This window comes from Saccopteryx bilineata, chromosome 4, assembly GCF_036850765.1.
Source record: "Saccopteryx bilineata isolate mSacBil1 chromosome 4, mSacBil1_pri_phased_curated, whole genome shotgun sequence".
NCBI classification, from domain to species: Eukaryota; Metazoa; Chordata; class Mammalia; order Chiroptera; family Emballonuridae; genus Saccopteryx; species Saccopteryx bilineata.
The window spans coordinates 12,103,509-12,118,717 of NC_089493.1; the positions used below are offsets into that span (position 1 = coordinate 12,103,509).

The following is a 15,209-nucleotide window of genomic DNA, read 5'->3' on the forward strand; positions in this document are numbered from 1 at the left end:
CCATATTTGTTACATAACTGGAGTCCATCCTGAACTTACTAAAAAATCATTTGTCCAGGGGCAAATGGTACGATCCCTCCCACTAGAAATTGTTAAGACTGAAGAGTAACTACCTGTTTAATGAAAGAACACCCCAGCGCTCATGGGGAACCTGGTCCTTGAAAACTAAGGCTGAAGGCGGTGGATGATCCAAATGATAAACTGACAGGCAAAGGGTTTTGCAAGTATGGTTATAAAATCATGTTAACACAGAACGTGAGATTTTTTAACCGTGAATGTGTTTGAGCTCAGAGGCGATCACTACTGTGGGGTAGCCTCCCGCTATACCCGTTACTCTCCCCAAGACTGGGTTCCCCTCCTTTTTTTTAAATATATTTTTCCGTAGTTAGAAGCTGGGAGGCAGTCAGACAGATTCCTGAATGTGTCCAACCGGGATCCACCCAGCATGCCCACCAAGAGGTGATGCTCTGCCCATCTGGGGCAATGCTCCGCTACAACTGGAGCCATTCTAGTGCCCAGGCCAACTATACTCCAATGGAACCTTGGCTGCGGGAGGGAAGAAAGAAACAGAGAGAAAGGAGAGGGGGAGGGGTGGAGAAGCAGATGGGCGCTTCTCCTGTGTGCCCTGGCCGGGAATCACACGCTAGGCTGATGCTCTACCGCTGAGCCAACCGGCCAGGGCCCCCTCCTTCCTTTTTATACTCTCCTCCACTAAGCCTACTCCACTGCAGTCATGGCTTTGCCTGGCTTAACCTATAAAATAGAAAGTACAGCCTGACCAGGCAGTGGCGCAGTGGATAGAGCATCAGACTGGGACGCAGGGGACCCAGGATCAAAACCCCAAGGTCACTGGCTTGAGTGCAGGCTCATCCGGCTTGAGCATGGGATCATAGACATGACCCCATAGTTGCTGGCTTGAGCAAGGGGAAAATGGCTCAGCTGGAGGGCCCCCCCACCCCGTCAAGGCACATATGAGAAGCAATCAATGAACAACTAAGGAGCCGCAATGAAGAATTGATGCTTCTCATCTCTCTCCCTTCCTGTCTGTCTATCCCTATCTGTCCTTCTCTCTGTGTCAAAAAAATAAATAAAAAGGAAAGAAAGTACTGAGAGAAATATGGTAACAAAATAACCAAGACAAATACCCAGATTATACAGTCCCGTTCAAAGTAGAAGCCTTCAGAAGCGGTGGTCAGTCCTCTACTGCTAGGCCACCAGGTACATTGGAAGGGAACACGTACTGTGGTACTGCCATATAAGCCAAGGGTGCCTTCCTTCCAGTCCCTGCCGTGGGGCTCAGCTGGCAGGGCTGCCACGGGCTGAGGGATGGGAGGAAGCTCGGTCCTTGCAGCGACCCCGGGCAGGGGGCTTGGAGCAAAGCTGCCAGCCCTGCGGTCAGGACATTAATCACAGGGCGTGCACAAATAAGTGAATGTACTGAGACTATGGGAGCCCCATTTGTACTCTAAAGGAAGTACGGAATTGAAAAGGGGAAGACTAGAATGAGCCCCGCGGAGTAGACGTGGCACTGGAGATCCGTGTACACTTGTGGCTTTCAGTGTTTACAGATGGGTGGAGGGGGAGACAAGCACAGATGTACGTACTTCCCAACTGTCCACCAAGAGGACCCAGTAGCAATGAGAGCACAGCGGCCATGGACACAACCTAGCCCCCTGACCTTGGTTCCACCCTGTTCTCCACTAAGGTGAACCAGGACTCTGGCAAAATGGCCAATCTTCGCCTGGACCACGTGCTGGTGCCTGAGGGTAAGGAAGTGCTCAAAGAGCCACGGGGTGTGCAGGCCCTACAGAAACAGCTGGCTGGTCCTCGAAAAGTTACAACTAGAATTAGCACGTGACTCCACAATCCCACTGGGTACATATACCCAAAAGAACCACGTGCAGGACCTCAAAGGGGCATCTGCACACTCACGGTCATCGCGGCATCCTTCACACAGCCCAGTGGTGCGAGCGCCCCAAATGCACATCAGTAAATGAATGGATCAAGGACATGTGGGCTGGCCAGATGGCAGAATATTACGCAGCCTTGAATAAAGGAAATCCTGTCACATGCTACAACACCGACAAACCTCAAGGACATGATGGCAAGTGAAACGAGCGGTCACTAAAGAACGGAGGCTGTATAATTTCACTCATGAAGTATCTGAAGCTGTCAAACCATAGCAACAGAAAGCAGAGGGGTGATCACCGAGGGCTGGGGGGAGACGGGAAGGAAAATTAGTGTTTAGCAGGTATCCAGTTCAGTTCTGTAAGGTGAAAACGTTGAGAGACCTGTTGCACAACAATGTGAATATACTTAACGTTAATGAACTGTACCATTAAAAATATAGTTACGATGGCAAATTTACCATTATGTGCTTTTTACCACAGCTAAAGATGAAACAAAAACCTGAGATGTCAAGAGAACACAGAAGCCAGGCTGAAAGCGCTCCCACTAGCCAAGACCAGGACAGCTGGAGCGTCAAAACAGTTGTGAGTTTGAGTTAGAAAATAGAATCCACGTGCCACACTAAAATGAACAATGAATAGATGGGGAGAAGAGAAAGTGATTCCACTCCAATGCCAATGAAATGTAGAGGCTACAGTGTAATTAGGAAATCACCATCTGACAGTAATTGCTACAAGTAGTCATGAAGAGACACTAAATCTAGAGGACAAACATCTATAAAGAACAGGATATTGACAGTCTCACAGTAGCTCATTAATACAAAGTACTTTTAACTCCCCAGTGAGAAACCTTGCAGACATAACCCACTGTCAACAATGAACTCACCAGGACTGGGGAAAGCTGACCTGTGCCTCCAGGTGGACGGAGAAGAGCACAGCAGCACTTCTGTGGGATTTGTCAAAAACTTATAACCTGAATCTAATCACGAGAAAATATCAGACAAACCCAGAGTAGGGGTCATTCTACAAAGTAACCAGCCAGCACTCTTCCAAAATGTCAACAAATGTCTGTCTGTAGCCTGACCAGGCGGTGGCGCAGTGGATAGAGCGTCGAACTGGGATGCGGAGGACCCAGGTTCGAGACCCTGAGGTCACCTGGTTTGAGCACGGGCTCACCTGGTTTGAGCAAAGCTCACCAGCTTGGACCCAAGGTCACTGGCTCGAGCAAGGGGTTACTCAGTCTGCTGAAGGTCCATGGTCAAGGCACATATGAGAAAGCAATCAATTAACAACTAAGGTGTCACAAGGAAAAACTGATGATTGATGTTTCTCATCTCTCTCCGTTCCTGTCTGCTGTCTGTCCCTATCTATCCCTCTAACTCTGTCTCTGTAAAAAAAATAAATAAATAAAAAAATAAAAAAAAGGCTGTCTGTAGAAAAGGGGTTTTTAATCTTTAATCTTTTTTTATCATTTAGAATCAAGTGGTCATGTCATGTTGGACCAAGACCACGATGCCACAATGCTTTTTAGAATTGACATTTCTCATATGCTTGGTAGATGAATGTGATAAGAAATGAAACGTGGACCGGAGTAGCACTTCCCACAGAGATGTGTTTGAAGGACTTCACTAGTTTCGAATATACAATTTAGTAGTACCTTTATTAAAAGTATAACAATTGCTCCAGGAGAAAACAGAAACACATGATAAATTGGATTTGAACACGAGAAAGAACCCAGAAACAATGCAGGACGTCCTCACGCACCTTGCGTGTCCTCCACTTGTGATCATCGCTCAGGATCTCAGTGGAATCCATGGAACCCACTAACGTTTCACAGAAGCAGCACATAACACTTTTGGTTCTCTTCGACCATAGTGCCGAGAGATGCAAAACTCTCCAAACTCGTTTTGTGCCTTGAAATCACATTTTGACGTCAAGACCTAAAATGAAACAGGCCTTGTAACAAAATGAAGAAGCCATAAAATAGAACTGTGTGTGCACGTGTGTGTGATGGTGGGGAGGAGAAGAGGAGAGAGAAGCAATGGTACCCTCAATTCCAGCCACGTTCTGGGTTTTTTTTGCTTATTTTAGTACTTTTTGGCATTTTCTCATAAACACAAATGAGGTGGTTAAAGTGAGAGAAAACCCAAAGAAAGGAGTAAACCTTTCCTCGATGCTCACCCAGGTAGGCAGATCTGAATGCTCCTTCTCTAGTTCCACTGCATCTTCCATTATATATACATTCACTCTGCAGTGATCCAATGGTGGGTATAAAAGGGGACCTCTGCCACCAAAACCAGCCAACCAATAACCAACCTCTCAATCACCAAATTACAACCCCTATTTACATCCTTTGACTTAAGTGGTAATCAGTTCATCAATATTTAAAGACAATCTTCTGATAAAACTCCAGAAGTGTACAACCAAAAAAAGGGTGACATTTGCCCTTTCCCTCCCCCCTTACTGGCCACCATCTAGAACAGGGGTCCCCAAACTGTGGCCCCCTGAGGCCATTTATCTGAACCCTGCCGCACTTCTGGAAAGGGCACCTCTTTCATTGGTGGTCAGTGAGAGGAGCACAGGATGCGGATGCTGGAGTACTGTATATGGCAGCGCCGCAAAGCCTAGTGTTGCTCACATACAGTACTACTTCCGGTGATGCTGAACGCACGCCTCACGGCTCCGGAAGCGCATATCACTTGTTACTGCTAGCAGTGACAAATATGGAACTGGACATTGACTATCTCATTAGCCAAAAGTAGGCCCATAGTTCCCATTGAAATACTGGTCAGTTTGTTGATTTAAATTTACTTGTTCTTTATTTTAAATATTGTATTTGTTCCTGTTTTGTTTTGTTTTTACTTTAAAATAAGATATGTGCAGTGTGCCTGACCAGGCGGTGGCAGAGTGGATAGAGCGTCGGACTGGGATGCGGAAGGACCCAGGTTCGAGACTCCGAGGTCGCGCGCGGGCTCATCTGGCTTGAGCAAAGAGCTCGCCAGCTTGGACCCAAGGTCGCTGGCTCCAGCAAGGGGTTACTCGGTCTGCTGAAGGCCCACGGTCAAGGCACATGTGAGAAAGCAATCAATGAACAACTAAGAAGTCGCAATGCGCAACGAGAAACTGATGATTGATGCTTCTCATCTCTCTCTGTTCCTGTCTGTCTGTCCCTGTCTATCTCTATCTCTGCCTCTGTAAAAAAAAAAAAAAAAAAAAAAAAAAGATATGTGCAGTGTGCATAGGGATTTGTTCATAGTTTTTTTATAGTCTGGCCCTCCAACGGTCTGAGGGACAGTGAACTGGTCCCCTGTATAAAAAGTTTGGGGACCCGTGATCTAGAAGGAACATCAATCGCTTTCTCTCAGCATGCTACTGTCCTAGGCAAAGGTTTGCCAGGTGCCACTCTTAGACAAGGTGAACTGAGCACGTCATTCCTAAGCAACGTGAACGTAAACTAAGGCGCGGAAAAGAGCAGGGCAGAAAAAGTAGTTGAACTTTATAGCTGGAAATGTTATGGGTGAGTGGGACTGTAGAGCTCACCTAGTTCAACACACCTGTTTTAGTACTGAGTGACCGAACTCTGCAAGGATCCTAGATTCACTCATTTAGTGCTGAATGAATGGGCTCTGTAAGGATCCTAGATTCATTCATTTAGTACTGAGTGACCGAACTCTGCAAGGATCCTAGATTCACTCATTTAGTGTTGAATGAAGGGCTCTGTAAGGCTAGGTTCCAGTTTCAATTCTCTCACCAGCTATTTGGCTCTCCAACAAATCCCTTCTCTTCCCTAGGCCCCTTCATTCAATACTAAAATAGTGTTAAACTACAGAAATTGTCTAGTCCCTCTCAGCCACAACATTGTGAGATTTCAAGCCATAAACTTCAACCACTTTCCCCCCTATGTCTTTTTTTTTTCCCCAGAAATTCATTAGCTGATCTAAAATTCGTATGGAAATGCAGGGAAGCCAGAATAGTCCAAACAATCTTGAAAGGGAACAAAGTTGGAGGACTCACACTTGCCAATTTCAGAACTTAAAGCTGCAGGAATCAAGATAATGTGGTGCTGGATAGGATTCATAAAATAGAATTTAGAGTCTATTTAAGAACAAACACATACATTTATGGGCCACAGATTTTCAACAAAGGCAGCAAAGAAAATTTGATGAAATAGGTTTTTTCCAACAAATGATACTGGGACTAGATATCTGCATGCAAAAGAATAAACTGGACCCTACCTCGCACCACATATAAAAATAAACTCAAAATGGATCAGACTTAAATATAAGAGCTAAAACTATAAGACTCTTAGGAAAAAACAAAAACAGGAATCTTTGTGACCCTGGATGAAGGAATGGTTTCTAAGAAATGACATCAATAGCAAATGGAACCGAAGGGGGAAAAAAGAGATTAGGCTTAATCAAAATCAAAAACTTTTATGCTTCAAACGACACTATCAAGAAAGTAGACAAACACACAGAATGGGAGAAAATATTTGCAAATCACGTATCTCATAGTATCCAGACTATATAAGAAACTCATAATTCAACAAGAAGATAAAAACCCAGTTAAAAAATAGGCAAAGGATCTGAACAGCCATTTCTCCAAAAACGATATCCAAATGGCCAGCAAGTACAGAAACGACGGTCTCCATCATCAGTCACGGGGGAAATGCGAGTCAGAACCAGGAGATGCGGTCGCACACACACGAGGACTGATAGAATAAAAAAGACGGTGGCGGCAAGTGTTGCTGAGGACGTGGAAAACTGGAATGGTCATCCTCCACTGCTGGAGGGGTATAAAACGGGACAGCACTCTGTAGAAGTCTGGATGTTTCTCAAAAGGTTAAACAGTTACCGTATGACCCAGCAGCTCTCCTCTTTGACAGTATACACCCAAGAAAACTTAAAACATACCCATACAAAAAACTTGTACATGGATGTTCACAGCAGCATAGCATTATTCACAATAGCCAAAAAGTGCAAAGAACCCAAATGTCCATCAACTGATGACCGGATAAACGAACTGTGGCCTATCCACACCCTAGAACAGGGGTCCCCAAACTACGGCCCGCGGGCCGCATGCAGCCCCCTGAGGCCATTTATCCAGCCCTTGCCGCACTTCCGGAAGGGGCACCTCTTTCATTGGTGGTCAGTGAGAGGAGCATAGTTCCCATTGAAATACTGGTCAGTTTGTTCATTTAAATTTACTTGTTCTTTATTTTAAATATTGTATTTGTTCCCGTTTTGTTTTTTTACTTTAAAATAAGTTATGTGCAGTGTGCATAGGGATTTGTTCATAGTTTTTTTTATAGTCCGGCCCTCCAACGGTCTGAGGGACAGTGAACTGGCTCCCTGTGTAAAAAGTTTGGGGACCCCTGCCCTAGAAGGTTGTTCTCGCATAAAAGGGATCCCCAGAGGCACGCTACCACACTGACAAATCTTGAAAACATGCTAACTGAAAGAAGTCAGACACGAAGGCCACAGATTCTATGATTCCACTTTTCTGAAACATTCAGACCAGGCAAATTCTTAGGGACTGAGAAGAAATGGCCAGTGGCCTGCGGCTGGGGAGCAGGGAGAATGGGGACCGCCTGCCGGGGGGGACGCAGCTCCTTCCTGGGGTGAGGAACATCTGGAATCAGACAGTGGTAACGGTGTGCAACTCTGTCAACATACTCCAAACCAGTCAACTGTACACTTTAAAGGAGTGAATTTTATGGTATGTGATATCTCAGTATTTTTTAGAAAGCAAATGGCCCCTAGAAAACTGATTTCCTTACTTCTGCTTAAGGCCACCTACTGGTTCATAAAAATATTTAAGTCTGCAATGATATTTGACATTTATAATCCCACTGCAACAAATACTACAAAAAATAAATTTTAGCCTAATATAGGTATTGGCTGATTTATTTTGCTTCCAAATAGTAAAGACCTAAAAATTCCCTAGAGTTCACAATTTATCTCATAGTCCTTTTAAAAATTATTTTTTTAAACTGAGGCTAAACAAATGTCTTCATTTTAGAAGTTTTAGAATAGTGTCATCTAGAAACAGGTAAAAATATTGTTCCTGCAATGACATTAGTTAACACAGCCATCTTCAAGCAGTAATTTAAAATTTAATTCCTATTCCTGGGACAATAAAAAGGTTAGGCAAGAAACAAATTTTCAGTATCAGTACTGCACTATAATATGTGTAACCAAATTCTTTAAACCATGAAACAAGTGCTGACTTTCTTTCCCCTGGAAAATAAATTGAATTTTAGGCTTACTCTATTCAGTAATAGGACTTTCAGTAAATTTTTTCAGAGCTCTGCAAAGGAAAGCTACTCTTCTTGTCGTTTTGTGTATCTGGTTTCCATTATCAGAAGTCTAAACTTTGCATCAGCACTACAAGCCTCAGGAAAAAGCTTTGTAAGCATCTGAAACAGAGTGGAATTAATTCTAGTCTGATTATCACTGGGGGTACTATACATAGTTCCATATAAATTAAATAAGAAGACCGATCCTTCTAAAATGCTAAGTGTAAAGAGGAGGGCTTAAACACGTGTGAAACAAGCCTCTTAAGCTACACGCTAAAAAAGCATCAACAGATTACAATAGGGTGAGATGATTTTCATTTTTAAGTTTGAGGGAAATTTGCATGTATTCAGATTTTACTCTTAAACGCAAGTGGTTCATACTAGATTAGGGCTGCCAGCCCCAAGAAAGGTGTGAATAGAGAAAGAATGACCTTATGCAACGTCAACATTATTTTTGTAGTAGTGTGTATATAATCCAACCACGCCTTGGGCAAATTTAGGAGAAAGCAAGCCTAAGAGATGAAAACATTTACACCTTGTAATTCAGTTATAGTGTTACCTTATAAATATGTGAGGTCAAATTTATTTCCTTGGAAACAGGGCACTCAACAGTTTCGAATACAGTAACTGAGCTGGTCGTTTAAAGGCGTCTACAGCGCATGCAGAATCCTTAAGATGGTATCACATATATAGAGGCGTTCTTTTGGATTATGTGTATTCAAATTATGGTGTTATAATTCAAATTGAGCAACAACAACAAAATCTTAATAAAATAAGAAATAGGAGAAATAAAAACTGTTTTCTGAACCAGACATGCACAAGCTCACACTGGAGCGAGTCTGGGAAACAGGTCTGGGGATCAACGCTGCCCAGAGACACTGCATGTTACAGTGAACAGAAGGGGGAGAGCCCGTACTCTCGGCTTTCAGTTTTTTTAGGTAGGCCTCAAAACACTTCTATCAGGTTTTTTTTTCTTTAATTTTATTTTTTTTAAGATTTTTTTATTTATTCATTATAGAGAGGGGGGAGAGAGGGAGCAGGAAGCATCAACTTCCATATGTGCCCTGACCAGGCAAGCCCAGGGTTTTGAACCGGCAACCTCAGCATTTCCAGGTTGACGCTTTATCCACTGCGCCACCACAGGCCAGGCAGTTTTTGTTTTCTAATAGCACATCTTTTCTAAATAATTCTCACTTTGCATTCCAGAAAATGTAAGAAACAGTTTGCAAGAATTCAAGCAAATACGTTTTTCTCTAAGGCCATGAGCTGGTTTGCCAGGTTGCATTGTTTTATTCCAGTGAAAGCCCTTCTGGAATGGGGTGTGAGAGGGTCGCAGTCCCTCCCCCTCTCAGGCGCACGTGGGTCAGGGTTCCATCTCTCAAAGCCCAAAGTCAGAGTGCTGATTTGAGCATTAGCAAAATGGTCTCTATTTACATTTTAAAAAACCTAATGCATGTTAAGTGTCCTGGCAGATTCTTTTTGTATATTACCAAGGAAAAGCGCAAAAGCTTAGATTAAGAATCCCTTTTCTGATAAAGGTCAAATAGATACTTCTTGACATGATGTCCTTTACACAATGGCATACTGTTCATATAAAAGGTCTCTTATCCTATAAAAATCTTGACAAAGGCAGCCTTCTAATCCAATGCGTCCAGTTTCCGTCTAGAAACCAAGTGAAAAAAATAGTTCTTTAGTACATTATCAGTGCATTAATACACAGACATAATAACCAAAATATGTTAACTAGATTACTTGATGATTGAACAGGAAATGGGTTGCTCGGATTCACAGAATATGGGTATATTATTCATGTCATGAATTTTGCAGACATATAAATGTCAGAGACTTCAAATTAAAATGTACAATAAAATTACATATCAAGTCTTTTGCGAGTCAACTTTAAAAGCCGTCAAGGTCATCGTTATGAAAATAAATTACTGATTTCCAGTTTTGTAAAATTACCAACCAAGAATTATAAAATTAAAAATGACAAAACATCAGCAGCATTTGTTCAAGTAAACACACACTTACTCTACGGACTGCAACTTGATTGTTGCACACAAGGACACCTCCCACAAACTCGGCTTGGATCCCCTCCCGTAAAAGAACTTGTTTGAAGTCTGAGAGTCTCGGTTCGTTCATAAAAACCGACTGATGTCCAGGAACCTTAGAGCAGGTTAAAGGGGAAAGAACAGCTTCAAACAGAGTACCAGACACACAGTTGTACTGAATAAAGTAAAATAATACATAATCTTTAGGACACTTTCTGTTGTTCCCGAAGTCCTCTGACTGATCATTTCAAGACTGGATATCACCTTCCAAGTTTTGTTCTCAATTTTACCCTGTTATTTAACATTACAAAGTCCTTTCCGTTTTCTGGATGTTCCACAATCAAGCGTATTAGTCATGTCTCATAATAACAGAGACACTTGGTACTGTTGTGCTCATCACTCACCCACTTGTCTAAGGAGGTCAACTAGAGTGCCGGCAGGCAGGGCTGAGCCAGAGATTCTTCCTGCTTCAGGTCCTTTGCTTAATTCACAGAGTAATTTTCTCCTGATCCCAGCTGCACTTGCCTCCTCTCTCAGAGCAAATGCAGGAGTGCTCCGGATTTTAGAACCCGAAAGGCAAGTGGTTCAATCTAATGCTGCTGCTTTGAAACTGCTTTGAAGAATACGAGCTTTAGCACAGAGAGATCAACAGTTCTAGCTTCTCCTAAGTTCAAGAGCATACTGGAAGGGCGTCCAGTGACAGCTGCTGTGTCTCTCTTCCTCACTGCTTAGAAGGGCTAAAGACATCACTTGACAGGTATGTAGGACTCTTAGAGTATAGTTTTTAAATTGCTGTAAGTTAATTCCCTAAAACTTCTGCTAATTAAGTAGATATCTCTTGAGAACATGTCAGTATTAGTTTAGAATTACATCTATACTAAATAAGAGATTTCTAACTATATCAAAGCCAAAAGTGATTTGAACTCAAGTGACAACAGAAAAGACTGGAATTCAGGAGTATGACATTCTTAGAAAACAGTAAATCTCCTGATGAGAATCAGGAAGATGACTCTCACAATCTTCAAACTTAATATTTAAAAATCCATACTGAATAACACAAGTCATAAAATAATTAGGTGTTTATAAAATCTGCTAAAGGTTTCCTTTAAGTTGTTATTACTCCCTATCCATATAGGATACACACACACACACACACCTTTAGTAATCTTTTTTAAAAGCTCCAAAATCCATCTACATATGACATATTTTATTTTATTTATTTTTAGGTGAGAGGAGGAGAGATAGTGAGGCAGACTCTTGCATGCACCCTGACCAGGATCCACCCAGCAATCCTATCTTGGGCCAATGCTTGAGTACCAAGCTATTTTTAGTGCCTGAGGCTGATGGGCTCCAATGGAGCTATCCTCAGCCCTGGGGCCACGCTCAAACCAATTGAACCACTGGCTGTGGAAGCGGAAGTGGGAGAGAAGAGGAAGAGAAGGGGGAGAGTAGGAGGAGAAGGGGGACAAGAAGCAGATGGTCACTTCTCCTGTGTGTCCTGACCAGGAACCAAACCTGGGATGTCCATATGCAGGGCTCTATCCACTGAGCCACTGGCCAGTGTCCATGTGATATACTTTAAATGGTTACAAGTATAATAGGAAAATTCAAGGATGACAAATTAAGGAAAAGACAAAAGCAGCACATGCTTTCTTACCTCATTAGGTGGCAAGGGTTCCAAAGTAGGAATGATCTCACTTTCTTCACCCATTTCTTTCTCATCATCTCCAAACAGACTTTTCATGGCCTTCTGCTGTGCGATCACGCTAGAATCTGAAGGTGCGTCCACTTGCATTTCTGAGTCTTCTCCATCATCCTTCAGTTCCCCTTCCTCTAAGATAACTCCCGTGTCCACTTTGGAAACTCGCATGTCTAAGACCCCGTCTATCCAAGCCAGTTCAGCATCCTTCGCCTTACAAAACTGAAGGGAGCTAACAAGGGAGTCTTTTAATCTCACCTAGACATTCACGGGGAGGAGGAGAAATAAAACCCACAGTATAAATTAACAATTAAATATAACCTATTATTAGCATTTTTAAAGTCTGGTAATGTATATTAAAATTTCAAAATCTCTCACTCATCTGATCTTCACCATGATTGGTAATGACCTAATGACCTGTAAGCGGGCCCCTCGACTTTCCAAAATAAAGGTTCTTACCCTGACTGCACACTGGGATCACATGCATTTTTTTTCTTTAATTTATCAGTGCCAGGGCCACACCTGCAGTGATTCTAATATAACTAGTGAGACTGAGCCCAGAGAATTGAGACCCCCAATTCCCCAAAGCCCCCCAGATGATTTTCATGTATAGCCAGTGCTGCAATCCACTAACACGTCATTCTCAAATACTTGAGGGTAGCGGGAGTACTGAGTTGCTTAGTTTTCTAAATAAAGCATGCAGTTTCACACCACCATATTCTTGGAATGCTGCTTCCTCTTGCTTTGCCAAGAATGACTTTTTGCCCAGTGATTTTAATTCATTTTTTCCAAACAAATATCAACATCACTTCTGTCCTCACTGACACCATCCGCCACTACCAAACAAAAGTTAATCAACCTCTTTTACTCCTATTTTCTGTGCCTGTCTCCATTTTTTCTGAGTAGAACCCTGACATGTGTGAATGTCTGTCAGACTCCTGAGCTCTTGAACACACACCATTCCCCTCGTTTGTATATTCTGGAAGCGTTCCCTCTGCCTGGAGCACTCCCTCTCCCCTTGCTCTCCTGTTCTTTAGTCAACTCTGAGCACCCGTCCCTTAGGATTCGACTTAGCTAGCTCTTCCTCTGGGAAACCTGTGTAACCTCTAAATTTGGGTTGGGGTCTCCCTCTTTCTACTCTCATAACATCCTCTACTTTCTCTATCAAAGGTGTAACTGTGTGATAAATAGCATCTCCTTGTGATAAGCCCCCAGACTCAGATGTGACAGGGCAGAGACCACGTCCGTCCACCGACCACTGCACTGCTAATGTATCCGCCTGTCCTAACGGGCAACAGGAAGTACTTCCTGTGCCGTGGCTCCAATGCCCACACGTATACCTACCTGGTAGATGTGAGTCTCACTTGTGGCATCGACCGTTTCATGCAGCTTAGGCATGTACACTTTAATATCTTTCCCGCCGAATGCACGGCAACACTCCGCCAGGTCCTGGCTGGCCTCTGGAGGGCCATGGACAATGATCAGCTGTCGTGGTTTCATCTGGTTAATGATCTTCTTAATGGAATCTCCATCGGAGCGTCCCTCGTAGTCTATGTACGTAACCCTGGCTCTGTAATCAGATGTGACTGTTCAGTCTTACTTTTCCAATACGCTCATTCAGAAACCAGGTTTTTAATGGCTTTTATTATGAGGAAAAAACATACACAGTATATATTTTAAAAAGTATACGGTATGTAAAATGAGGTTTTGATAAACACACGTGTGTTATATTATTAATATGTACTTTGAGGGTGAATTACAGATTCTTTAATAGGTGTTACTAAAAAAAAATGGCTCAGTCTATAGAGAAAAATAAAACTGGGTCCTGGCCTAATAATGTTACATAAAATAGCAGGTGAGTTGAAGCCATAAAAAATAAAAATAAAAAAAGTGAAATTTTAGATCATAAAATACAATGTAAGAATTATCTTTGTGATCAAGAACAGGAAAGGACACACATATTAGGAAATATTTTATTATTTCCTTACATCAAAATTAAAGATGTTGTTGAACAAAGTAGACCATAGACAACTCTCATAAATGAGTAACAGAATGGGAGATGGTCTTTATTTGCATTGTCTAAAACCAAGCAGAGATAACATCCAGGACACACAATGAACCCTTGCAAACCAGTAACAAAAAGGTAGCAACCTCTAGAGGAAACGGACTTGACACAAAACAAAAATGGTAACAAGCATTTGAAGAAACAATCAAACTCAAAATAATCACAGGAAAGCAAATTTAAGCAGTACTTATACATTACTTTACACCTATTAGATCGGAAAACACTAAAGAGCCAGAGGATGACAAATGTTGGTGTGAAACAGGGAGGAAGGAAGTCCCCTGTTCTGCTAGTGAAAATATAAACCGTTATAGCCATTCTGGAGAGAACTTTGTGTGTGTTACTCTTTATATGCATTATTTAGACCTTAGCTACACCCAAGATTATACACTAAATGATATCACTGGACAGATCAACTACTTTGCTCTCTAATGAGTTTTTTTTTTAATTCCAAAATGACGATTTACTGTACCAGGTTAAAAAAAAAGTTTTCTTAACTACTTCAGATCACTATAGTATTCTTAATACATTAGGCTGTATTAGAGATGTTTAAGTCAAGGAGTATATTTTATGAAACAGCACTTAGAAAAATTCAACTTATGAATTGTAAGCCTTCCTTCACCTGCTACTAGACATACTAAAAAGGCAAAAAAAAATGTTTCTTTATATAAATGTACAATTTAGCCTGACCGTGGCGCAGTGGCGTAGTGGATAGAGCATCAAACTGGGACGTGGAGGACCCAGGTTCGAGACCCTAAGGTCGCGAGCTTGAGCGTGGGCTCATCTGGTTTGAGCAAAATATCACTGGCTTGAGCCCAAGGTCGCTGGCTCGAGCAAGGGGTTATTTGGTCTGCTGAAGGCTTGCAGTCAAGGCTCATATGAGAAAGCAACTAATGAACAACTAAGGTGTTGCAATGAGCAACGAAAAACTAATAATTGATGTTTCTCATCTCTCCATTCCTGTCTATCCCTCTCTCTGACTCTCTCTCTGTCTCTATAAAAAAAATGTACAATTTAATGTTTAACACCCTTCTCTCCACCAATTCAATTACTTTGGCATTCAGATATAATTAATGAATGAAAATATACCTCCATATTTCACAAGTCTTTACATGGAAAAATGGATTAAATTTTAGCTCTGGCCAGGAAGTTCAGTTGGTTAGAGCATCATCCCGATACACTGAGGTTGTGG

At 42.2% G+C, this 15,209-nt stretch overlaps 1 protein-coding gene across 2 annotated transcripts in view; it reads right to left on the minus strand.

Moving 5' to 3' along the window:
* Positions 1-8,772: 8,772 nt before the first annotated feature.
* Positions 8,773-15,209, minus strand: part of CPSF2 (cleavage and polyadenylation specific factor 2) — a 32,249-nt gene continuing 25,812 nt past the window's right edge. For both annotated transcript variants that reach the window (XM_066278405.1, XM_066278404.1), the window contains 4 exons: positions 13,300-13,525; positions 11,914-12,213; positions 10,237-10,371; positions 8,773-9,867 (listed from right to left, as the gene is read on the minus strand). In XM_066278405.1, coding sequence (XP_066134502.1) covers positions 9,775-9,867; positions 10,237-10,371; positions 11,914-12,213; positions 13,300-13,525 — 754 coding nt within the window. In that variant the 3' untranslated portion in view covers positions 8,773-9,774. The remainder of the gene's footprint in view (positions 9,868-10,236; positions 10,372-11,913; positions 12,214-13,299; positions 13,526-15,209) is intronic.